The 24,735-nt window shown below is 40.5% G+C and overlaps 1 protein-coding gene across 2 annotated transcripts in view; it reads right to left on the bottom strand.

Annotated features, from left to right (window-relative positions):
- Positions 1-24,735, bottom strand: part of Focad (focadhesin) — a 305,147-nt gene that overhangs the window by 240,604 nt on the left and 39,808 nt on the right. For both annotated transcript variants that reach the window (XM_031377824.1, XM_031377825.1), the window contains one exon: positions 3,328-3,432. In XM_031377824.1, the coding sequence (XP_031233684.1) occupies positions 3,328-3,432 (105 nt within the window). The remainder of the gene's footprint in view (positions 1-3,327; positions 3,433-24,735) is intronic.

Here is a 24,735-nt window from a genome sequence, read left to right as displayed (position 1 = left end):
ACCATGGTTAGAAGAAACAGTAATAAGACAAAATGAATCCTAGAAGAGACAGCGGGTAAGACGAGACAGATGGGTGAAGTCAATCACACACAGTAAGCACGATCGGCATGAAAATGAGAATAATGCTTCAGCTTGATAGAATAGTTCATATTACTGACATCTAAACATAAACTTCTTAAATACTCACGAGCCATGAGTTACCTACAAATATCTTCCAAAACGCATGCTCTGATTTAAGTAGCCTGCAGTGCAGCCCACGCAGATGCCTTCTACCAAGTTTCCAGGTGCTGCTCATCCGACAGTGGCTCTGCTCCTTCGTGAGGGTAGGAGGGAGCAGCAGCAGCATCACCTAGGTGCTTGTCAGATCTCTGGTGTCCACCTTAGACTTACTCAAGAGATGCAGGTGAACTGGTGTGCATCACCAGACAGCAGCCAACTGCCTCGCTGAGAACCGGATCCACCTGGGAGCATTTAAAAGGAGTGGGGCTCCTCACAGAGACTCTAGTCCAGTGAGGTATTTGGATGGTGTCACATTTATTTCTTTTAAAGCATACCCAGGTGGTCCTGATGAGCAGGTAATACAGAAAACCAAAGATTTAAAATACCCTCCTGGGTAGGAGGGAAATATAAACTGACTGCTAATGGGATGAGGAATTTCTTTGAGGGAGGAATTTTAGTTCTAAATTTAACTATGGTGAAAATTTCATAACAGTGGATGGAAACCACCGAACTGTAGAGTTTAAATGTGTCTCTCACGTGACCTGTGAATTATACCTCAATAAAAAAGTCATTCAGAATGACTAAAACCCTTAGTAGCTTCTCTATAGAAACATGAGTAAATAATGGGACAAAAATGAAATGGAATTATATTGTATCCTGAAAATTTAGACCAAAATTTTGAATTGCTTTTAAACATGGAGCAGGACAAGTGCCTGTCCAGAAATACTAATGTCTGCATGCTGACTCTTCAGATCAATTCTTCTGGAGGTGAGAGATGAAAAGGGGATTGTGAGGAGGAGAGGACCTTGGCCCTGTGAAGGTTCTATGCCCCAGTGTAGGGGAATGCCAGGGCCAGAAAGTGGGAGAGGGCGGGGTGGCAGGCATGGGGAGGGGGGAGGCAACAGGGGTTTGTTTTTGTTTGTTTTTTTGTTTTTTGGAGGGGAAACTGGGAAAGGAGAAATTCGCATGTAAATAAAGAAAATATCTAAAATAAAAAAAAAAATGTAATTGGTCATTACCTACAAAAAAAAAAAAGAAAAGGGGATTGTGAACTAACACCTTGCATTACAAACCTTGCATTACTATTATGCTGAAAGGAAGCTGCAAAAGGAAAGAGAGGAAAGAGGAAAGGAAGGAGAGAGAAATTGGGGGAAGGAATATTTATCCATTTGGAAAACTTGCCCCATATACTATAAGGTCTTACAGTATTTTCACTGAGGCTGTGTGTGGTTGTCCATGCCTTTAATCTCAGCACTTGGGAGGCAGAGAAAGATGGATTTCTGTGAGTTGGAGGCCAGCCAGGGCTACAAAAAATTAAAAATAAATAAAATATAAATAAAATAATGTATATATCACATGTTTCTAATTTTTCTATATATTTGAAATTATTGAAAAACATACCAAGAAAAATACATAAAATACAATCTGACCTTGTTTTTAAAAATAACCTAAGAAGCCCTAGATTGTACACTCACAAAAATGAGACAGACCACAGGCAACATTAACATTATAGGACCAGACACTGCTCACTGACCAAGCAGAAAGCACCACAAGCATAGGAAATTAGCAGGCAACACTGTTCCAGAATCACCCACAGGGCTTGTGGCCAAGGTCTACTCTAAACTACAGGTGTTGTGAGCTTAAACCACCACAGCCCAGTTAAGCATCCCCACCCTAACCCTGAAGCCAACCCCTATTTATGGTCCTATACCCTCATTCTTTGAGTTTAAAAAAAAAAACTTAATATATCTGTCTTAGTCAGGGTTTCTATTCCTGCACAACATCATGACCAAGAAGCAAGTTGGGGAGGAAAGTGTTTATTTGGCTTACGTCCACATGGCTGTTCATCACCAAGGAAATCAGGACTGGAACTCAAGCAGGTCAGGAAGCAGGAGCTGATGCAGAGGCCATGGAGGGATGTTCCTTACTGGCTTGCTTCTCCTGGCTTGCTCAGCCTACTCTCTTATAGAACCCAAGACCTCCAGCCCAGGGATGGCACCACCCACAAGGGGCAATTGAGAAAATGCCACACAGCTGGATCTCATGGAGGCACTTCCCCAACTGAAGCTCCCTTCTGTGATAACTCCAGCCTGTGTCAAGTTGACACACGAAACCAGCCAGTACAATATCAAATTCCTAAGACAACATGAACTAGTGAAGCATCTTCTGAGAGCCCTTCTGCAGAAATGGCTTTGTGGTGCTGAGTGACATCATCATCGCAAACTGAGTAGCACATCCTCCTTACCAGAAAAGCCCTTACAAAAGCCAGTGTGTTCTGTGGTTCCTGCTGTGTATTTTCTTTTTAAAGTAACTCTACCTTATCACATTCTACAGACAACAAGGAGAAAACACTAGACCCTGACCCTGCAAGCGAGTGTCTCCTATTACTTTCCATGGTGAAGAAGCTGGCCTTCCTGCCCCATACAAACCCCTGTGCTTTAAAAAAATATTTGCTCAATGAGCTCTTCAGGTTTCAGAGTTCTGAGAGAAAACAGTAGCATGTTGTTGTTGAGAGAGGTCTCCTGTATTCAGAAGTGTTGAGCCTTCCACTTCCACTTACCAAGAGCAGAGACTGTCACCTGGTGACAGTTATTATAAAGCAAAAGAAAGAAAAAGCACTTCAACTTTGAGTAACAGATTTTACTTCCAAAGAAGCAACTTGGAAACCACACTGGTGATGCTCAGCATGTTATCAACTCCACCATTCCTCCGTCTTTAAAACAGTCACTTCTTGAAAAATAAAGGCCCACGACTTTGTGTATATCCTTCTGGTTTAAGAACCCAATCTTTAAGGAAGTATATCTTGTTCCTAATTTAGCTAATGGTGTAAAAATTCCTTTAAATAGAAAAGGAGAGGGGAGGACAGCACAATAGCTTAGTCTCTGATGCCAAGCATGACGACCTGACTTTGATACGTGAACCCATATAGCTGAAGGAGAGAATGACTCCCAGAAGTTATCCTCCAGCTTCTACATGCACACATTCCTACAGGTGTACACTCCTACAGGAACCAGGCACACTCAAACATATGCACATACACACTCATGCACCCACATGCACATGCACACACTAATCAAGTAACACAGACCGACAGTAGTGAAGATTTACCTGATGGAATATATATCCCGAATGTCCTTTTCCCCACTTTGTCCTTCCCTCAATGCTTGCATCTGCAATAATTTCATAAGGGCTTTTATCAAACCAGACATATTCCTGTAAAAAAATACATAATAATGTTAAATATATAACAATAATAAAATGTTTCAAACTTGAAATGAATATGCTAAGCGGGTGCTTATTCCTGGTTTTCCTTCTTGTGATATGAGATACTGAAGAGCCTCACACACACGAGGCAAGAGGTCTAATGAGCTACACCGCCCTCCCATCCCACCATTCCTCAACCACTGGATACTTGCCACCCACACTCACCAGTGGGCACCTACAGATGCTCAGCTCTCTTTTTAGCATAGCCAAGACCCATGTATGAAAAAGGGAAACACAGCCAAAGATTCAAACCAGTTATCAATCACCTCCTACACACACGTGGGGAAAATCAATCATAGAAAAAAGCAAACATTAGCCCACATAATTCGAGTCAGTAACCACATCAGTTACCCAGAATAAATGATCAAGTCATTTATAAATATTAGCAGACCATGAAAAATTACCAGACATATGAAATGGATCAACCACTCAAAAGAGCAGGCCAGGGGACCAATTAAAGCAAAACAAAAGCCATTAAATCAAAAGAGAATTAATAAAAAGAGGAATTACACTTTAAAGTTTTTCCTTATTCTGTAAGAAATAAAATAAATATATCAAAAGGAAAAATAAGTACTCTTTTAAAATAATTCTCCCTTACAAACTAGAAAGAAATCTTAGATATAAAAATAGTTTACTAATTTTTAAGCAGCTTAAAAGTCATGTTTGCTAACATTTATTGAACATCTACTATGGGCTAAGCATCCTCCTAAGTGCATGACATACCATTTGGTCATATAATATGGACAGAACAGAGGAATATTCCATCAGCACTAACTTTAGGGTCAGGAAAGCTTCCCATGATTTGATGCATTTACATGAGCTGTGACTAATTGTACATTTTTGAGGTATTTAAATTTTTCCTTCTGACAAAGGATTTGACTATACATTAGACAACAACAGACAAAAGCAGTGGCCAGTACTTGGCTGCTAGGCACCCAGGTAATATGGTTAGTCCAAATCAAGATGTACTGCATGTACCCAGCATACACATAACATCTGAAACTCCAGTTCCAGGGACCCAGTGCCTTTCCTGTCCTTTGTGAGTACCAGAAATGCATGTGGCATACTGATATTGTGCATACAAAAACACCCAGACACACAAAAATATTTTTAAAAGTACTCAGAAGGAGCCAGGTGTAGGTGGAGCACAACTTTAATCCCAGCACTCAGGAAGCAGAGGCAGGAGAATCTCCATGAGGTCAAGGCCAGATAGTCTACAAAGAGAGTTCCAGGACGGCCAGGTCTATACAGAGAAACCCATCTCAGAAAAAATAGATCAGAATGAACATAAAATATGACCGCATGTTAAAATAGTATTTTGATACTTGGGGTTACATAAAGTTCATTATTAAAACTAGCATCATCAGTTTCTTTTTACTTCATTTTAAATCTAGTTATCAAAAAGAAATGTGAATTTCTTTTATTTTTATTTGTGTGTGTATGTGCCTGCAGGAGCTAAAGGTGTTAGAATCCCCCTGGAGCTGGAGTTACAGGTAGTTATGGGTAACCTGATGAGTTTGCTGGGAATCAAAGCTGGGTCCTATGGAAGAACAGCCAGTACTCCTAACCACCAAGCCATCTCCACACTCCCAACTATGAGAAAATGTGAGCACTATTTGTAACTCAGATGCATAGATCATGTTATAGTCCCACTTCAGACCACTGTTGCTAACAGTCCTAAGGTTTAGTTCCTAAGTAGATTCTTCTGGGACAGTCAACATTTCCCTTCCAGCTGAAGAATTTTCCATAGTATTTTCAATAGTGGTTTTCCCCCTTCGTATAAATCTTCTTACATGCCCATGCAAGTACAGAGTCAATGATGAACCTTTTATGACATAGATCATATGTGTATGGAGTCTCTCATGTATGAACTCACTATAGATGGTCCCTAAGCTAAATGAAAGACTGCAAATAAAGATGCTCTCTCCTGGCACTCACTGGGACCTGAGTCTCAATTCCTAGACCCCACATAGATGGTGGACACAGCAGACCTTGTCAGTAACTCAGGGCTTAGAATGGTATAGAGAGTAGGTAGGCTCAGTGAAAGATGCTTATCTCAAAAGGATAAAGTGGAGAGCAAGAGGGTAAGAAGGGACCAGCATTGGCCCTGGCTTCTGCGTGCACATGAATAGGCAAACCCACGCACATTCATATTTGCTTGCTCTCACATACTCTCTCTCTCTCTCTCTCTCTCTCTCTCTCCTTCCCTTCCTCCCTCTCTCTCTCTTTCTCTCTCTTTCTTTCTCTCTCTCTCTCACACACACACATACATTTACACACACATACACACATACACAAAATACACATATACACATGCATACAAACATACACACATGCACATACACACACATATACACATATACATACACACACAGAGATTACATCTTCTATGTATGTTCTTGGATGACTGTCAAAGATTAGCCTTCTTAATGAGTGTGACAGTTTCATGGTACTTTACCTTATGCAACAAAATGAACAGTTAATCTCACTGTGACTCAATAAAATTAAGCAGAGAAATTTTATAGTATATAAAAATTTTTATAGTGTACATAGCATATTATATTTTATAAGAGAAAACTTCTGGAAATACCTCATGCTAACACAGACAGTGTGATACACAACTGGGGGTGGGGATGGATGGAGAAAACAGGGTCAGGGCTACAGACCCACACCAAGAGCCTTTCACTGCAATGCTAAATGGACTGGATCTGTGCTTCAGCTGAGAGCTTTCTTTGATGGTGACAGAACAGGTGATGATGGCAGCTCTAGGGCCCCCACAGGCCAGTCACAAGGTCTACTCAGAGCACACAAATATGAGGGCGTCCTGCTTGTCTATACACAGCACTGGGAGGAACAGGATGAGCTCCAAAGTCAAATACATGTTTCCTCACTGGCTCCTTTGCAAAGCTGTTTGCAGTGCCATGGCTGCTGACCAAGGCCCGATCCTTTTCTTGGTGAGATGGGCATCTGCAAGGGTATAAACCATAATCCGAGAGCAGCCCATCCCAGAAAGGCCAAGACAAAGCTGAAAGCATGCTGTCTCAGGAGGGTTTACGGGGCCCTCCTGGAGGCTGTTTCTGTCCATTAGGATCATTGGGGTTCTTCTTCCAAACATTTTCTCAACTGCTACTCTAAATATCCAGATGTCTCTTCCTTAGAAGGGAGCTATCTCAATATTAATAACCTTGAAATGGACTGCTCCTTTACAATTCCTCATCCATTTATTTTATTGAGAATTAGGGGTTGGCCTGTGAAGAACCTGAGCCACATAGAGCTGTTCCTCCCATGCAACACTGCCTCACAAAGACCCAGAGATCTTCAGCATGGAAACTGAAGCTGGTCTAGTATCAGCTCATGAATTTGTAAGAGTTGGGACTTGTCCAGCCTTGGTCACTGAGTGACTCAAAGTCACTCAATCTCCTCAGAGCCTCCTAGAATCTGACTTTTCCAAATACCCAAGCTAAAGATAATAAACCAGGTCTCAGGATGCACTCTGCCTCATTCTACATGGTGGGACTTAGGAGTATCACCTCTGTGATGAGCAAATGCCTAGCATGTCTGAGATCCTGGCTTCTAGCCAAGCACAGAATAGAGCATTCATAATGATTGTACACCATTGAAAGTACACTAAAAATCAGTTAACATGGTATTTTAAAATGCTGACTGATTTTATAATATGCAAGTTATATATATTTTAATATAAACAAACACAAGAAAGAATTTAGTAAATAAGAAATGTGGGGTCATCTTCATCAACAGAAGAACTTAACTATAATTATTCAGAAGTGATCATAAGTATTGAAATAATAGGTAAGAGGAAAAGAAACAGAAATCAATATATAACTAAAATTAGTTTCAAGAAAGCTAGTGAGAAGGATTCTAAAAGAAAAAAAAAAAGTAGCCAAGACAGACTAAATATTTATAACCTAGATGATAGAAAGAATAAATATCAAAAAAAAAAAAAGGAAAACATAATCTAGGCATGCAAATCGCACTGGTTAAGACTCATAACACCCAGAAGCATGCATGGGGATATACACTCTCTCTTACTGAGCAAACACTGTCTCAGCCTTTGTGGAAAGCCATTTTATACTATCTGTAAAACTTTTAAATGAAGAAATCCTCCTACAGTTATTTAGACCTTGCACCGAAAAGGAAGACACTAGTGTACTGTGTTGGCCATCTGGGAAAGGAAGGAAGGGAGGGAGGGAAAGGAAGGAAGGGAAAGAGGGAGGAATGGAGGGGAGAGGGAGGGGAGGGATGGAGGGAAAGAAGGAAGAAGGGAAGGAGGGAGGGAGGAAAAAGGAAAGAAGAAAGGAATGAAGGGAGGGAGGAAGAAAAAAGGAAGGAAGGAAAGAAGGGAGTGAGGGAAGGGAGGGAGGAAGGATAAAAAGGAAGAAAGGAAGGAAGGGAGGGAGGGAGGAAGGAAGGAAAAAAGGAAGGAAGGAAAGGAGGGAGGAAAGGAAGGAAGAAGGAAAGAAAGAAAGAAAGGAAGGAAGGAAGGAAGGAAGGAAGAAGGAAAGAAAGAAAGGAAGGAAGGAAGGAAGGAAGGAAGGAAGGAAGGAAGGAAGGAAGAAGGAAAACTGTATATTTGCCAGTAGGGAAATGGTTGAACTATGACACATCTAACATTACAGAATATCCTGAATTTGTTAATACTGATGCAAGCAAATTTGTAAACAGCATTATGGAAAGATGTCCACCATATTATAAGGTAGGAAAAGCAAGCTTTAGAATTATTTTAAATACTTGGAAGAGTTGTACACAGAAACTTTTTTTTTCACATTAAAAATAGGATTCCAATTTCACTGGCATTAGTCTGTTCAAATTCCATTCATCTAGATTTCAGACCTCAGCTCCTTCTACATCCCAGAGAAAATTAAGAACAGGCTTTGGGAGAATCTCAAACAACCTAGCCTTGCTAAGGCTTTCTAATCCTACGGTTTCCTGCTGTTCATCAGGACCCCCTAAAAAAGTATTTTTTAAAAAACAGAAAAGGATGAAAATCATGTCACTAGTTGCACTGAGACTCTGCATCTGTCCACCCTGACCCAGAAACAGCAGCTTTCCTGTTTTCTTCTGCCTTTTCTTTTGTGTGTTGGCCAGAGCCTAAATATGCTGTTTGGTACCCTGAACTACTTCACTCTTTCTTTGAAGCTCCCCCATACCTTATGGAAGCTTGTCCACCACATGACTGACCTCCATGTTGGCTAACTCAAACAACATGGCTTCCTCTCTCCTCTCTCTTCCTCCTCCAGGCAGCTGCTGAGACTTACAGCTTCCTGACCTAGAGGTTTTCTTTCAAACTCTAATAAAATTGCCCTTTCTTTTTAGTCCATTCTTGAATTCTTTTATTAATGAGACTAAGAATCCCAAGAGTGGTGACCTCAACTTCCCCAGTAATCTGTGGTAGCCATTAAGGGACTAGACTGCTCAAAAGTCTGGGAGCAGGTTTGGTAGCTTCTATAGAGATACTACAGAAGCTCCACTGAGGACACAGCAGGTGACTCTGGTCCAGGACCAAGAATCTGTAGGGGCCTCATACGGTGATTCTAACCACTCCAACAGCTATCAGAGGGGCCTCATATCAGATCCTGGGCTCATCACCCTCTAGACCAGTCTTTCAAATCAATGGGAGCATGAGGTGCACCCCAGTGGATAGAGGATGGAGCCAAAGCAGGGATTCTCAGGAACTCTAATTTGGACATTGTGCCATGTCCTTGGCTCTAGTCCTGCTTCCTTGCTTGGAGCTTATAAGGTTAAGAACTCTTGCCTGTGCTTCTCTCTCAGGCTCTGTCCAAGCACCAGTCAAGAATGTTTTTCCCTCCAGATCTGCCTGTTAAAAGCAGTGCCTGGAGCATTTTCAAGGTCCCCAGGATGGGACCTCTGGAGGTGAATCCTAACTACCACGCCCAATGACTCCACCCAACAGAAAGAAGCCAGATTCAACCCAATTTCCTTTTTTTAAAAAAAAAAATATTTATTTTATGTATATGAGTACACTGGGGCTGTCTTCAGACACACCAGAAGAGGGCATCAGATCCCATTACACATGGTTGTGAGCCACCATATGGTTGCTGGGAATTGAACTCAGGACCTCTGGAAGAGCAGTCATTGCTCTTACCACTGAGCCATCTCTCCAGCCCTTAACCCAATTTCCTAAAGGGCAATTAGAGTTTCCTCTGCAGAGGGGTGACACTGAGCATATAAAACAGAAATAAGACATGCAGTTTAGGAATTTTATGCCCTTAGGCCATGAGCCAAAATGTCCCTTGGTCGTATCCTGAGTAGAAGGAGAAAAACCAGGAGTGTCTGTAACTCTAATCCCCAGACTGGATGCTAAGTAATCTCAAGGCTATCTACTCAGAGGTGAGACTGATAGAGTAGCATTGAAGGCACATTAAGGAAAGTTGTTGCCTCCTAACCAAGACTTCTATCCAAGAATTCACTCTTGGATAGAAACACACCACTGGCTCCTCCCGTAAGAGTTAATCAGGCTGGGCAGGTAGATCAACAGGCCAAAAAGACTTAACCCTGAGGGGGTGTGGGGGATTCACCAAAAGCTATGCTAAAGAGATAGAAGAAATAATTATCCCCTTAATGAGATAATGTGCTTTTCTCAAAAAATCCCTGCCTCCTAGTAGTCTCTACAAAGTACTAGAGGGTTCCTCTGAGGCTGATTGCCTTTCTGAGTTCCTGTGGCTAATCTCCTCACCAGCCTAAAGCAAATAATATAACCTTCTCTCTCCTCCCTACCTCCTCCAGGAGGCTGCCAAGATCTACAGCTTACCTGACCAGGTATTTTTTTCTTTAACCTCTAATAAAATTGACTCCAAATTTCCCTTTTAATAACAGAAAAAAATTACCACTTACTTTTTTAACAGTTTAAAAGTGCTCATCATTTTTTGGTAATTAAAAAAAAATACATATGTACACAGCTTGATTAACTGTTTTAAAAAACTGGGGTAGAAGGGTAGCAGTATAGGATGAGGCTCAATACAGTCTGCCTACATATGCAAAGCTTTAAATTCAGTTGAAAATAGTTGGAGAGGTGGGTTATACTCTCACTTGATGAAGGATTCTGAAGACAAATAGATTAAGTTTGATTATCTCCTAAATAGACACTATGAGCAGAACCGTAAAGGCACAATGTTTTTTATTAAAAATTTTTATTTTTTTTCTAATTTTATTTTATTTTTCTGTTTTCTTTTGGAGGGGAACCTGGGAAAGGAGATAATGTAAATAAAGAAAACATCTAATTAAAAAAAAAAGAATTGGCCTTAAGCCTTGGTGTAGGATTGCTGATAGACACTTACAGAGCCCCCTTCATGTAGCCCACCTGATTCTCTGAGCTCTAGCTTTTCCTCTGTGTATCTCTTGCTTGGATACTGGCCAAAGGCTAATCATGCTTTCTCTGAAACTCTGGGCTTCTTCACTATCTCTCTGACCTTCATAACTAACAATAAAGCCATGAATTTCTCTCCATCTCCCACTGCCCAGAACATGATAGGGTTTTCAGCTTGCCTGTCCTGTTGTGTTTCCTCTCAAACTCTAATAAAAGAGTCCTGGAGCTATAGACAAACAGACAGACAGACAGACAGACAGACAGACAGACAGACAGACAGACAGACAGGTAGAGAGGGGCATATCCACCTGCCTATTGTCTCTTCTCAATATCTGAATGGCCCCATATTCAACGTGTACAAATCTGCACTCACACTCTTCCTATACACCTGGTTTTCTAATGTTCCCTATAGTCTAGAGCAGTAGTTCTCACCCTTGCTGTAGTCATTTGAATATGCTTAAGCCCAGAGAGTGGCACTATTTGGAGGCTTTGTTGGAGGAAGTGTGTCACTGTAGGCATGGCTTAAAGACCCTCCCCCTAACATGGGAGCCAGGCTTCTCCTAGCAGCCTTCAGATGAAGATAAGATGTAGAACTCTCAGTTCTTCCAGTACCATGCTTACCTGGATGTTGCCATGTTCCTACCTTGATGACAATGGACTGAATCTCTGAACCTGTGAGCCTGCCCCAATTAAACGTTGTTCTTACAAGAGTTGTCATGGTCATGGTATCTGTTCACAGCAGTAAAACCCTAAGACACTTCCTAATGCTGTGACCCTTTAATATAGTTCCTTGTGTTATACTAACTCATAACCATAAAATTATTTTCATTGTTACATCATAGCAATAATTTTGCTACTGTTATGAATTGTAATATAAATATCTGATATGTTGCCCCTGTGAAGGGGTTGTTTGACCTCCAAAGGGGTCACAAGCCACAAGTTGAGAACAATTGGTCTAGGCAGAAAGCAAAGAGAAAATAGGGAGCTACCTTTGGCATATATTCCTTTCAGGCATCTTCATACTTAATCCACCTCAAACACCATACCTCAAAACCACACAAATCTATTTCTTCCATCTTCTTGTAGAAGTAGCTACTACCTCTCCACTGAACAATATCCATAGCCACCTAGATTAATCCTCCTGTGTCTTCCCTAGCCCTTTAACCCAAAGCCAATACTTAACAACTTTATCTTCATGCTGAAGCCAAAGTTGTCACTTCAGAACTCCACATTACCTACTAGATGAAACATCTGGATAGCTTCCCATTGTAGCCAAGATAAAGACCCAAATTTCTGAATCATCTACCATTCATTACCTGGACTGTCTGGCCCCATCTCCTCTCCAAGCCCCATCTCAAATGGCTCTCCCTTGCTTTTAGCTCTCTTTTCTCCTCCCATAGAGGAATTTGTCATACTCTATTTCCTGTAGATGGAAAGTTCCACCATCTCCCATTTGTCATATAACATGTAATACTCCTTAGTCTCATGTCAGTGTTGCTTCCTTGGTAAAGCCTCCTGTGACCATCATGACCCCATCAAGCCTTCATATTATCACCTAACAACAAGGTCCCATCTGCCTGAGCATAGATCAGCACATGTAGTTTATAGTTCTGTGGGTTAGTATGAGAAACTATGTAGTGACAACCTTTCCTCCTGGGCTGAATACATACGAATAAAACAATTATGTCTTCTCTGCTCACTATGACATCACAACACCAAACACAAGAACAGAAATGACAATTCCATGCCTCACTTAGGACATATGTAGCAAAGACACTATTGTGTTTGGTGTTCATGGGAGCTCTGAAGGTAAATTTATAGGATTTAGCACATTTACACTGAAACTAGAGCAGAAGCCCAGACTCAATAGGTAGTGCATTCCTTAATTCCATCACTCAGAAAGTAGAGGCAGGAAGATCTCTGGGAGTATGAAGCCAGCCTAGTCTTCACAGCAAGTTCCAGGTCTACATACAGAGACCCTATATCAAAAAAAAGAAAAGAAAAGAAACTAGAACATGTGATCTCTTTAACATCCAAATCCATTATTAAGTTAGTTGATATCAATTAACAACAATGGTAGTACTGGCTACAACTATAGAAAGCCGTCCTTTCAAAGACTGCATAGGTAGACAGTGAAATAATTAAAACACAGGAGAAATATAATCAATGTAATATGCATAGCATCAACAATGAGACAACTCTTCGGAGCATGGCAGAATTTGTTTTTGTTGTTAAAGCTTTTGTTTTTGTTCAGTGAACCTTAATCTATATACTTGCGACATTAAACTATTTAGATTCCAGACAGAATAAGAAAAGGAATAAATATTCAGATGGCCTATAAAAACTCAACTGTGTTGAAGACTATCAAGTATGCAGCCAAACCACCCACAATGCGAATTTCTGCAAGAGATCTAGCAACACTAGACAGCTCCTGCAAAGTAACAGGCACAGCTGCAAGAAGCACCTTCTTGAGATGCTATTTTCTTTCCATCCCTCCCTTCTGAACAAATTTATTATGTATGAAAATCACTGAACAATTCAATTTTTTTAGACTTTACTTAACACTTCTCCCAAGCTGCTTCAAAAGAGTGAATCCAAAACCCTCCTTTGAAATAGAAGGACAATAATGAAACCTCAAAGAAGGGGAGTTTTAAGTGTATTTAAAGCCATAATTATAGCCATGATAATCCATTACAAGTTTTGCAGAAGGAAATCTAAGTGGGCATACCAAAAAATACTTAAATTTTATCTTTGAAGATTTACCTTTTTGAACCCTATGTACAGTACTGCAGTGACTGATCATCGGAAGCCTCCTAAGGTGGTGAACGGAACTGAACACAGATCCTCCAGAAGGGTGGCAAGTGTCCTTAACCATTCATTGAGCCAACTTTCCAGCCCCAGCCTCTTTGGAACTTTGTAAATAGAAAAGCATGGGTATGTGTCCTGCTTTACCTTTATAAATTGTAAACCAGGGTAAATATTAGAGAAGTTCTCCTTATAGCAATATTTCAAGAAATAAGTGAAGAAAAACTAATAATTATTAGTGTTATTCTGAAGCTTCTAGCCTAAAGACATACTAACTGCATGTTAATAGCTGCTAGCATCATGAAAATGTAGACCATCAGGGATCATGTGTCTCCTAAAGAAAGGACACTATTCTGCACATGAAAAAGTTCCCCTTGCCCAGAGCTTTTCTGAAAATTAAATGAGTAATTTGAGGTGAGGTCATGAAGCCAACAGCTGGATTCACAAGCATTATTTAGTTAAGCTTACTCTCCTTTACTTTAATCTTATTTTGCTTTGTTTTCTATTGTTCCAGTTTTGAGGCATTATTCTGTCTAGTTTTTCTGTGTGTGTGCACACACAAAGTTGTTCTTGTGTGTACTGGTGCCTGTGTGTGTACATGTGCATCCGTGTACACATGTCTGAGGCATACATGCATGTATGCATGCATATAGATTTAAGATCAAGAACTGTCCTTAGGGCTAAGCATCCATGGTCACTGATCCCATGCAGATAGCTTTTGGAATAACATCAAGATTTCTTTCCTGTTTGGGGAGTTAACATTCCTTTTCTATTGATTCAATTACTGTACAAGGGACCTTGGCATATGCATTTTCATACAATGAAGAAATTGCTGGTAGAAAGTTAAACTGTGACCTCAAAAAAAGTGAGTCTAAGTCTTAATCCCCTACACACCTATGAGACAACCTAAAAAGAGCATCCTTGCTAATTTTATTAAAGATCACAAGAACTTACCCTGACTAGACCTTAGACCCAATAACCAGCATCCTTGTAAAAGAAAGAAGCAGAACATGTAAGACCTGAAGACAGAGTAACAGTGTGATGAGTATACTCGGAATTCTCAGGGACAGAACTAGAGTTATGCAGCTACAGCTAAGGGATGGAACTTGTCTGTTATGGAAGACAGAACAGATTTAGCCTGCCCTCCCAAACCTTCATTGACTTTGTTATTTTATGAAAGAACATATCTCTGTTGAGTCAGATCATCAAGTTTATAGGCATTTACGGCACACCAAGAAACAAATACACACTAGTCCTAGCAGAGCCCAGAGATCCACCTTTACATTCTGACCTCAACCAGGCCATCTCTTACTCATGTAAGAGAGGACAGTTCAGGAGTGGATGACAGCCTGTGAGATAAGCAGCTGAGAGTCAGTCTGAAGTGAGAACCAAGAATGAAACACACAACCTGAAATTTAATTTGTTTCTAATGCCCATGTGCATCTCTATTGTTGAGTCATACAACAGGCAGCAGCCCCCTTCATCAAAAAACAGAAGGAAGGAAGGTAGCAAGGGAGGAGGGACAGAAGGGGGAAGGAAGAGAAAAGAAGGAAGGGAGAAAGGGATGGAGGGAGAAAGAGAAGAAGGGAGGTAAGGAGGAAAGGAGGGAGGAAGGGAGGGAAGAAGGAAGGATGGAAAGATCAAGGGTTCTATCCTGGGTTCAATATCCAGCATCACATAAATAGGGCATAGTGGTACCCATCTGTAATGTCAGCATTCTTGAGATAGAAATAGAGAATCAGGGTAATCTTCAGCTATACAGTGAGTGGGCTTGAGGTCAGTCTGAACTACATGAAACTATTAGGTTGGGCTTTAAAGAGAAAAGTAGAAGAGGAGAAGAGAAAGGAGAAGGGGAGCGGAGGGGAAAAGGAGAGAGAAAGGAGGTAGGTGAGAGGAGGGGAGGAGAGGAGGAAGAGGAAGAGAAACAGACAGCAAGAGCAACAGATGAAGAGAGTATTCTTATGCCCAAGCTAATTCAAGTGGATTCTGTAACTCAAGGCCCACAGGGCTCTAACATATTCAAACACGATCAGAAACATGGTGTAAGCCGGGCGGTGGTGGCGCACGCCTTTAATCCTAGCACTTGGGAGGCGGAGGCAGGCGGATTTCCGAGTTCGAGGCCAGCCTGGTCTACATAGTGAGTACCAGGACAGCCGGGGTTACAGAGAGAAACCCTGTCTCGAAAAACCAAAAAAAAAAAAGAAACATGGTGTGATTGTCCTTCAACAATAATTATTTGTTTTCTTAATTATTTAAGGCCAAGTTACACAAGATTACTCAAGAACTCTGAGAGTAACCAGAGACATTGCAAAAAGAAACTCAATTTTCACTAGGCATGAGACCCAAGACTCAGATCTTATAATTAAAGAGTGTGGATCAAAAATGATGTTAAAGATTCCAAAAAATTATATATTACAAACAAGAAGAAAATTGGCCAAGCTATACAAACTATGGTAATTCAAACCATTCATGCAAATTGTTCTATACCAGGCAGATAGAAGTGATCACAACTGTCCATATGAAATGAGGAGTATTGGGTTTCATTTGTTTGGAGTTTTCTTGATTACAGTACTAAACACTACTCACATATGCTCAGTTTCCTTTTAAAAAAAAAAATACATGAAATGTTCAGCTCTGGCTTTCAAAACACAGCAAACATAAAGCATGAGCAACTACCCTTTTTTGACCAGGGAGTGAATAAAAAGAGATTAGAGGAAAAAGGAAGAACAAGAACATCCCAAAATGGATACAAATGGTCCAAACTGGGCCAAACTAGCCAAGTACCTTTTTAACTTGAAAAGATTTGTGAATCCTGAAAAGGATTCTTACTCCACTCAAAGCATTCTCAGAAAGTCACCAGCAAATAGAAGAGAAAAAAACAATAGATACAAGACTAAATCATTGTCTAAGTGCATGAGAAAGTAGAAGAAAAAGAGATAGTGTCACAGGAAGGAAGGGAGAGGGTGATAAAACCAGTCCTGAGGAATTCCTGTTTAACTGCCCGAGGGAAGGCGGGCAGTGGTGGCGCACACCTTTAATCCCAGCACTTGGGAGGCAGAGGCAGGTGGATTTCTGAGTTCGAGGCCAGCCTGGTCTACAGAGTGAGTTCCAGGACAGCCAGGGCTACACAGAGAAACCCTACCTCGAAAAACCAAAAAAGTCTGAGGGAACAAATGTTCCTTTAAAAAAAAAAAAAACTAAGATATAAAACTACTGAGAACTTCTTTAAGAAAGTTCTGCATGCTCATTTATCTTCTAAGTACCAGAAAATGGTCACATTTCCTCTGATGTAGTTTTCCATTATAAAAGTAACGTGTTCCGCAACCACTCTTCTTAAATCACCCAGAAACACTTTAGCATAAATACATCTCCTAAAATGACAAACAAAGTCTCAGCCACATCACAGGACTTTAAAAAGAAACAGGGCAGAGTGTCCCAGATGGCGAAAGTAAGGAATTGCTTTGGTTATGAGCTTTAAGGGAGATGTTGGGACTTTATAGAAAGGAGAGAAAACGTCTGCAAACCAGCTAAGAGGCCTGAAGGGAAACTTTAAAACACAAGTTGGGGAAGCAGACCTGCTTGGCTAACTCGGTCCCTGAGTGGTAAGAGGAAGATATACTCTGCTGTGATGTGGACGCACCTACAGCCATGCCTAAGTCCTAAGGCTCCAGATAAAAGGCTGCATCCTGCAAACACTTGGAGGAGCCCTCCTACAGACATCCCTCCCGGCTCCCTGTCCTACTAGATGAAATAAGGAAAGGGAAGCTGAATGGTACAAAAGCCCAGTACAGAAAAATGCCAAGAAGTGTCTCATCCGTTGCTGGCTGTCCCTACATGAAAAAACAAAGCAATGATTCTTCTCTCTCAAGGAGAATCATCAACAAAAGAGAAGGCCCTGAGAAATGGGAGTTTTCTCAATTGTCCTCAATCTTAACTCCAAATAATCCTCGGAATCATTTTTAGACATTAGACTCACTATGGAATTTTTAATCTCTTATAGATGATTTCCTTTAAAAGCAGACTTTCAGTATTTAAGAAAATATTCTTTAATTTCCCATCTTCAATACAGCCTTGTAAAGTACATTAACAGTAGGTCCCTTCCCCGTTTGAAAGCATAAAAGGCACACAAATCAAATGCTAGCCTAGATTATCTGGAGTATAACCTTCCTTCCCACTAGGTACACTTTAAAAAGAAGGGGGATGGGGGACAGCACAGCTGAAATTACAGGCTGTCTTGACACCTCAGTATGGAAAACTGAATACCTGGTTCCAAAGGAGAATCAGATTTTATTCATAATCCCGTTACTAAGCAACAGTAACAAAGGCTGAATGAGCTTTCCGGAAGCTGAAAGAAAAAAAAACCATCTAAGGAATGAAAAGTGGGAACTCCTTACACTGGGAATCCTTAAACTCGTATAAAGATGAAATGAAACACAATCTAAACTCAAAACAAGCAATTCTTCAAAGGACAAGAAAAGTACACACTACTATGTATCATTCACCTTAATTCCAGTTTGCATTCATCTCAAAACTCACATTCAGGGGCGATAATTACTTCCTTACTGTGTGTCCTTTATGGTCCCTTGTCCCTTCACCCTCCCTAGGGAAGCAATTTTTTTTTTCAAATTTCCTTACTGATTAAAAGAACATTTCAGAGGGCTTAAATCCATTTCTTTGTTTACAGAAGCTATAAAAACTAGTTTACAATTGTTTCCTGTTGCCCCGGCTTTGAAGCAAGAACACTCTGGGACATCAAACTATTCCTTTGAAGAGCACAGTCTCTCAAGCAGAGCCAGACACTTTCCCAGCCACTCCCTTAAGTTCAGACGACCAGGACACTGCAGAAGGCAAGTCTCTCAAAATTAGACCATACAATGGAACAGACTGAGCCAGCGTCTCAAACACTGTGGGCTGGGTTTCAGGTGAGAGAGTTTTCCTTATACACACCAAAGCATTTAACAGACTGGCCCCGCAAGGGCCAGAGAGCTGGTAATCAGCTGGAGAGATCTCTTACCCACTTTTCCTTTCTTTGAACCATTCAGTCTCAGGACCGAAGCATCCCCACAAGCCATGTTCTCTACAGGTCTATTCCACACGGGCTTCTCACGGCTGGTGCTCTCTCCCCACCCTACCTCCTCCTAAGATCCTAGCGACATTAGTTAAAAGATACAAAAAGATAAGTTTTAGAAATTATTTCCTAAATCAAAGATGATCAGTCCTGCTGTGGCTCTGCTCCTAAGGTATCTCCAGAGTCTCATCAACCTCCAAGGGAGGAGAAAAACCTGCAGCAAGTGCAAACTGGAAACCCACTGTCTTGGGACAAAGTCGTTCCAGCTTCTAGATCTCAAAAGGCAGACACAGCCTTGGGTCTCTGAAGTCTCCCCAGGCAGCACTGGAAGAGGAAGCTGCCTGCAGCCCCTGTTTTTAATTAGCCTGTTTCTTAAATTTCATTCTCATTTTGCTTTTTATAAAAAACATTGGCAGCAAAAAGTTTGGTTTTTGTAATTGCTGCAAACCTCAAAGCTCTGCTACTTGAAATAAAGCAAACGAAGGAGAGTCTGGTTTCTGACATGCAAACAGTTATTACCTCGACTGGTGACATTAAAGCAAGCTTAGATCTTATGTAACATGCTTCATGATCAGAGGCTAAAATTAAATCGGAAACCAGGCTCAAGGCATGTAGTACCAGCTCTGGGCAGGCTGAGGTAGGAGGATCTCCTGAGCCCAGAACTTACAGACAAGCAAAGGCAATGCAGCAAGACCCAGTCTCAAAGCACAACAAAGAACAGTAAACTGGGCTCAGTCAGCAAAGTGCTGGCCTTTAGGATGAAGATCTGACCTTGATCCCCAGAACACGTTTAAAAATAAAAACAAAACAAACAAACATCCAGGCCTAGTGGCACATGCTTACAATCCAAGAGGAGCTAGAAAGAAGCAAATCCCCGGGGCTCAATGGCAAGCCTATTCTTCTTGAAGTCTTTCAGGCCAAGAACTTGCTGCCTCAAACAAACAAACAAACAAACAAACAAATAAATAAATAAATAAATAAATACTGGGGGATTTCAGACCAAACTTTCTCAACTCTGGAGCTACAAGTGCCCACTTCCCATCATTAGGTACTCTGGGCACTCCCACACTTCCACCATTACAGGCCCTGTGCACTCAAGCTGTGGCCAACACAAACCTTCCCTCCTTAAGTTGTTCTTGTAAAGTACTTGGTCAGAGTAAAGAAAAAACAAATACAATACTTTTTTAGGCAATCTGTCCAAATCCTTAAAACTTAAAATGCCAAGAGTTATCACTAAATTAACTGGATATTGGGCAATAAAGATGTATCTATGTAAATTCAAAACAGAAATGACAGGCCTCACCTGAGAAACAATACCTGAGGCTGTCCTCTCCTTCCATGTGCTCTCGTGAATGTGTACCTACACACACACACTCACACTGATACTCACAAAGCACACTGGTTAGCTTCAGGACCTACTTCAGCTACATCTCCCAGTGGCTAAAGTTTAGATGGCATAAACTTCTCGGATAAGAAAAGAAATGCCATTATTAATATTTCAGTATTTGCTCACTGTAAAATTAAGGGGTTTCTTCTATCTCTGGTCAACTTTCCAAAGAATTTTAAGGGGCGACTAATACTAATAACCTTTTAAAAAAGCCAAAAGCCATATAGAAACCTACTACTACAGAAGCTTACTTAAGTGTATGTGTGTGTGTCTGTCTGTCTGTCTACCTGTCTGCCTGCCTGTCTGTCTGTCTGTCTGTCTGCTGTCTGTGAAAAGAGTTTAAATGAAATTACTTTTTAAGGGGATGGGGGTAAGTAACATGGGCACAGTGCAGTGCCTAACTAGATACCACAGATTAGCAAATAAGTTCATTGTCAGAAATGGGCATCTCTGTTGGAGTTGGCCAGTGGGGTTCTACACTCCCCACAAAACATTACAGACTATTGCTATTACTGTTGGTTACCCTCAAGAACTGGAGTCATAGAACAAGAATGGAGAAGCCAAGTGTGCACTAACCTAGATACTTCATCCCACTGCCTACCTTTTGAGATGCAGGAAGGTGCTATAAAAACTACCAGTTTGGGGTGGGGGAATGAACAGTGTTGTGGCCAGCTGTGAATCTGGAGAGCTACAATAGTCAACTTCTGGAAAAGATATGACCAATGGCACAATAGTGGCCTGAATGTTACTGGAATGACCAAAGACATTCTGGCTGGATTTAAGGTTTCCTCCACAAGCTACAACCTATACACAGCACCATCACTGAACTAAGAATTGGGTGGGCTATGTCTAATAGGTTACAGGCCGTAGGTGAGAAACTGTTACTACTGTTCTGCTAAATGGTCAGAGCATTAAATCAATTCCTAACAACTCATCACTATATCCATAGATTACTGCATTTCTATTCTCATTAGAGGGGCTTTTTTACTGTACAAGATAGCTGTGAACACAGAGGGACATAGATGTCAACATAAGAGATTGCAGAATGCTCAGGCCTAAGTGAGACATCTATATGACACCCCATCCTCCCAAGGGGGAGGATCATAATGGAAAAAGTAATGAGAAGAGTCAAAGGCAGTAGATGACTACAGTGAAAGTGTTTCCAACACAACAGGACAGTTGCACACATGAGCTCATAGCTAGTGTGAAAGTAGCCTCACAAAAATACTAGCATGGAAGGATGGAGGGATGGAGGGAGAAACTCAGCAAGGGGAAATGGGGGGGAAGGGGGCAACATCTGGGATGTAAATAAATAAATCCTAGCATGGTGGGGGTAGGGGGGAATACTCCCATCCCAACTGGGGAGCTAATGGCACTTAATCATCGCTGAGAGGGGGGAGTCAAGTTTTCTTGAAGGGTGAAGCAGGCTGACCTTACACGAGAGGATACCTTCACAGCCAAGAGTACTTAGGTAGCACAAATTAGACTCTGTGGGTTTAAAGAGAAAACAAGGATACAAAGTCATGTAAGTAGGAAAGTAGGGATAGATGTGGGAGGAGCTGGAGTGAGTATGATCAAAATACATTGTATAAAATTCTCAAAGAATGAATTTAATTCCTAAATATTATCTTAAAATATAGTCACTGAAGCACTGCCTGTATACTAAATAACACTGGAAATGGAAAAATAGTAAATTTTGAGTCTTCCATACACTAAATATCATGCAGCTTGAAGAAATCATAAAATTCTATGTATTTATGGATTTTTACATTTATGGAACAAGTTTGCATATAGATTTTTTTCCACAAAAAAAAAATATAGCATCAGGAATACTTTATGGGAGCTAGACACCTGCTCAGTACTTGATACTCTTCCAGAGGACCCAGGTTTGACTCCCAGAACCCACAAGCTCAACAACTCTCTGTCCCAGAGAATCCAATGTCCTCCTCTGACCTCCATGGATACCAGGCATGCACACAGTACTCAGATATACATTTGTGTGTGTCTGTCAATGTGTGTGTGTATACATACATACATACATATATATACATATGTATACACACATATATAAGGGCTTCTAGAAAGGGGAAATATATGTGCATGTAAATTTTGTTATATAAATATATGTCTTTTAACAGTTAACAACTATGTATAAATTATATGTATGTGATAGATAAATAGATAGATAAACATACACAGAAAAATACCCTTTAAAATGCCCAGTACCAGTCTGCCACTACAGAGAAAAACAAAGAGCAAGGAGACCAGAAATTTTGCTCCCTAAACCCATATAAATGCTATATCTAGTCTAAAACACATTTGCACATTTAAGAAATAATACTGTTGCTGGCAATTAAAAACAGATGGCAGGCTCAATCACTATTATCAATGCTTATACTTTATGGTTTATAATAGTGATTGAGGGTTTATACTAATATGTGATTAATACCTCAGGTCAGCATAATTTCATAAGCTAATCCTCTACATTTAAAGGTGAATATCCAAACTTGGCCTAACTGTTCTTTTCTTTTGTTTAGATCTTATTTTATGTGCATGAGTGCATGAGTGTCCTGTCTGTAGGTATGTATATGCACTACATGTGTGCCTACAGATGGTTGTGGGCCACCATATGGGTGCTTGAGAATCAAACCCAGGTCCTCTGTAAGAAGAGCAAGTATTCACAATCACTGAGTCATCTCTCCAGCCTAAGGGCGATTTAAACACACAAAGACTGTTCTGGCCCTCTCAGTTGCTGATACCCTAATGTAAGAAATACAGCTCCAGCTTCTGTATGTATGTGTATAAGCACATCTGCCGCAGCATGCAAGAAGACAACTACAGGAGGTGGTTCCCTTTACCAGTCCTCATGGTTCCCTTTACCCACTGCGCCATTAGCCCAAGCAATATAACACACAATGCAAGAAGATTCTATACACTTACAGATTTTAGAGCATTTCAAAGATATGGGGGATTGATACCTGATAAATGAAAGAAGACAAAAATCTTCATGGCTTACTTAAATCTCACTAATAAGTAAGAAAGACATAAAAAAAAAAAAAACCCTCTGTCAAAAATCCTCTCAGAGGGACTTTTTTAATGGATCCTAAAACCACTTTTTTTTTAAACTTTTATTGCATTATGATGAGAAAAGTTACATGACTTCAATTTATCTGAATTTGTTAACATTTAAAAACATATTTTAATTAAATAGAATTGAATCAGATTCTTGTTTCCCTTTTGTACCACCGCTCCTCCCAGAGACCCCCCCTTCAATACCTACAATATCTTTTTTGTCATATTCCTTAAAATTTATAAAATATTATAATAATAAAAATAAGCATTATAAAAGTTGTTTGATATGAAACAACAATTTAACAGTCTTATGTAGATGCTCGTCTACAGCAATAGTGAAAATACATTTCTCTCAATATAAATTTTAAATAACTCCAAACATCTTAACTGTATACTTAAAAATAATACATCACTACTAGTACTAAAACCACTTTTTAATAAGCAATTCCTAAAATTACTAATAGCCTCTCTCTCTCTCTCTCTCTCTCTCTCTCTCTCTCTCTCTCTCTCAGTGCGTGCATGCATGTGTGTGTGTGTGTGTCTGTAGTGAAATAGACAAAATGGGCTGGAGAGATGGCTCAAAAGTAAGAACACTGACTGCTCTTCCAGAGGTCCTTAGTTCAATTTTCAGCAACCACATGGTGGCTCATAACCCTCTGTAATGGGATCCACTGGCCTCTTCTGATATGTCTGAAGACATTGACAGTGTATTCACATATATAAAATAAACAAATCTTTAAAAAAAAGAAAGGAAGGAAGGAAGAAAGAAAGAAAGAAAGAAAGAAGACAAAATGAATAGATTTTAGTGACGACACAATCCTTACTTTTTTTTCAGAACCATTCAGTCATCTACTAAGTTCACAGATTGTGTCAGATATGAAAACATAGGCCAGAATAGTATGAAAGAAAGAGCAAGCTGCAGAGCAGAAAAGGCACAAGTATTTAGACTGATTCTTGAAGGACAATGAAAGTGACAGCTGCCACGCACACTTTGCGTGATGGCGGTATTTGAGGCGTAAACTTCAAGGAAAGTCAGTCTCCTGCCTCCGCATTGTTGCCTGGCACCCCAAACTCAGAGGTAGCCCAGATATGTCCTCGTACTTGTGTGCTAGGGGCCCACCAAGATATCATTTCTTAACAGCTAGAAAAAGAAAATTTGAACATTGTTCTCTGACCTTCACCAATGTTCCAAAGTCCTAGTCAAATCCTGGCGTGGAATGTTAAGCCATTCTAACTAATTGCCTCCAGCATTGTGGGTAGGGCACTGAAGCTCACAGAATGAGAGACTTCTCCCAGGACAAGGTCAAGTAAAATCCTCATTCTCAGTCATGTACTACAGCTGAACCACTCCTAGGAATTAGCAAGAGACTGTCTCTACTTCCCCAAAAGATTAGCATAGTGGGCATTTTACCTAAGATGGGCGGGACCTTAATCTGAGAGTGTGTGTGTGAGAGACAGTCTACAGCATTGAGCATTCTAGATGCAGCAGTCTGCATTCAGCATTTAGGACTAGAACCAGAATTTAGGTGGACTAGGGCTTAGATTCATGCAGTCCATAGCCCCCCCCCCCCCCCC

This window comes from Mastomys coucha, unplaced genomic scaffold, assembly GCF_008632895.1.
Source record: "Mastomys coucha isolate ucsf_1 unplaced genomic scaffold, UCSF_Mcou_1 pScaffold18, whole genome shotgun sequence".
Taxonomy (NCBI): Eukaryota; Metazoa; Chordata; class Mammalia; order Rodentia; family Muridae; genus Mastomys; species Mastomys coucha.
This window is presented reverse-complemented; position numbering and strand designations above follow the sequence as displayed.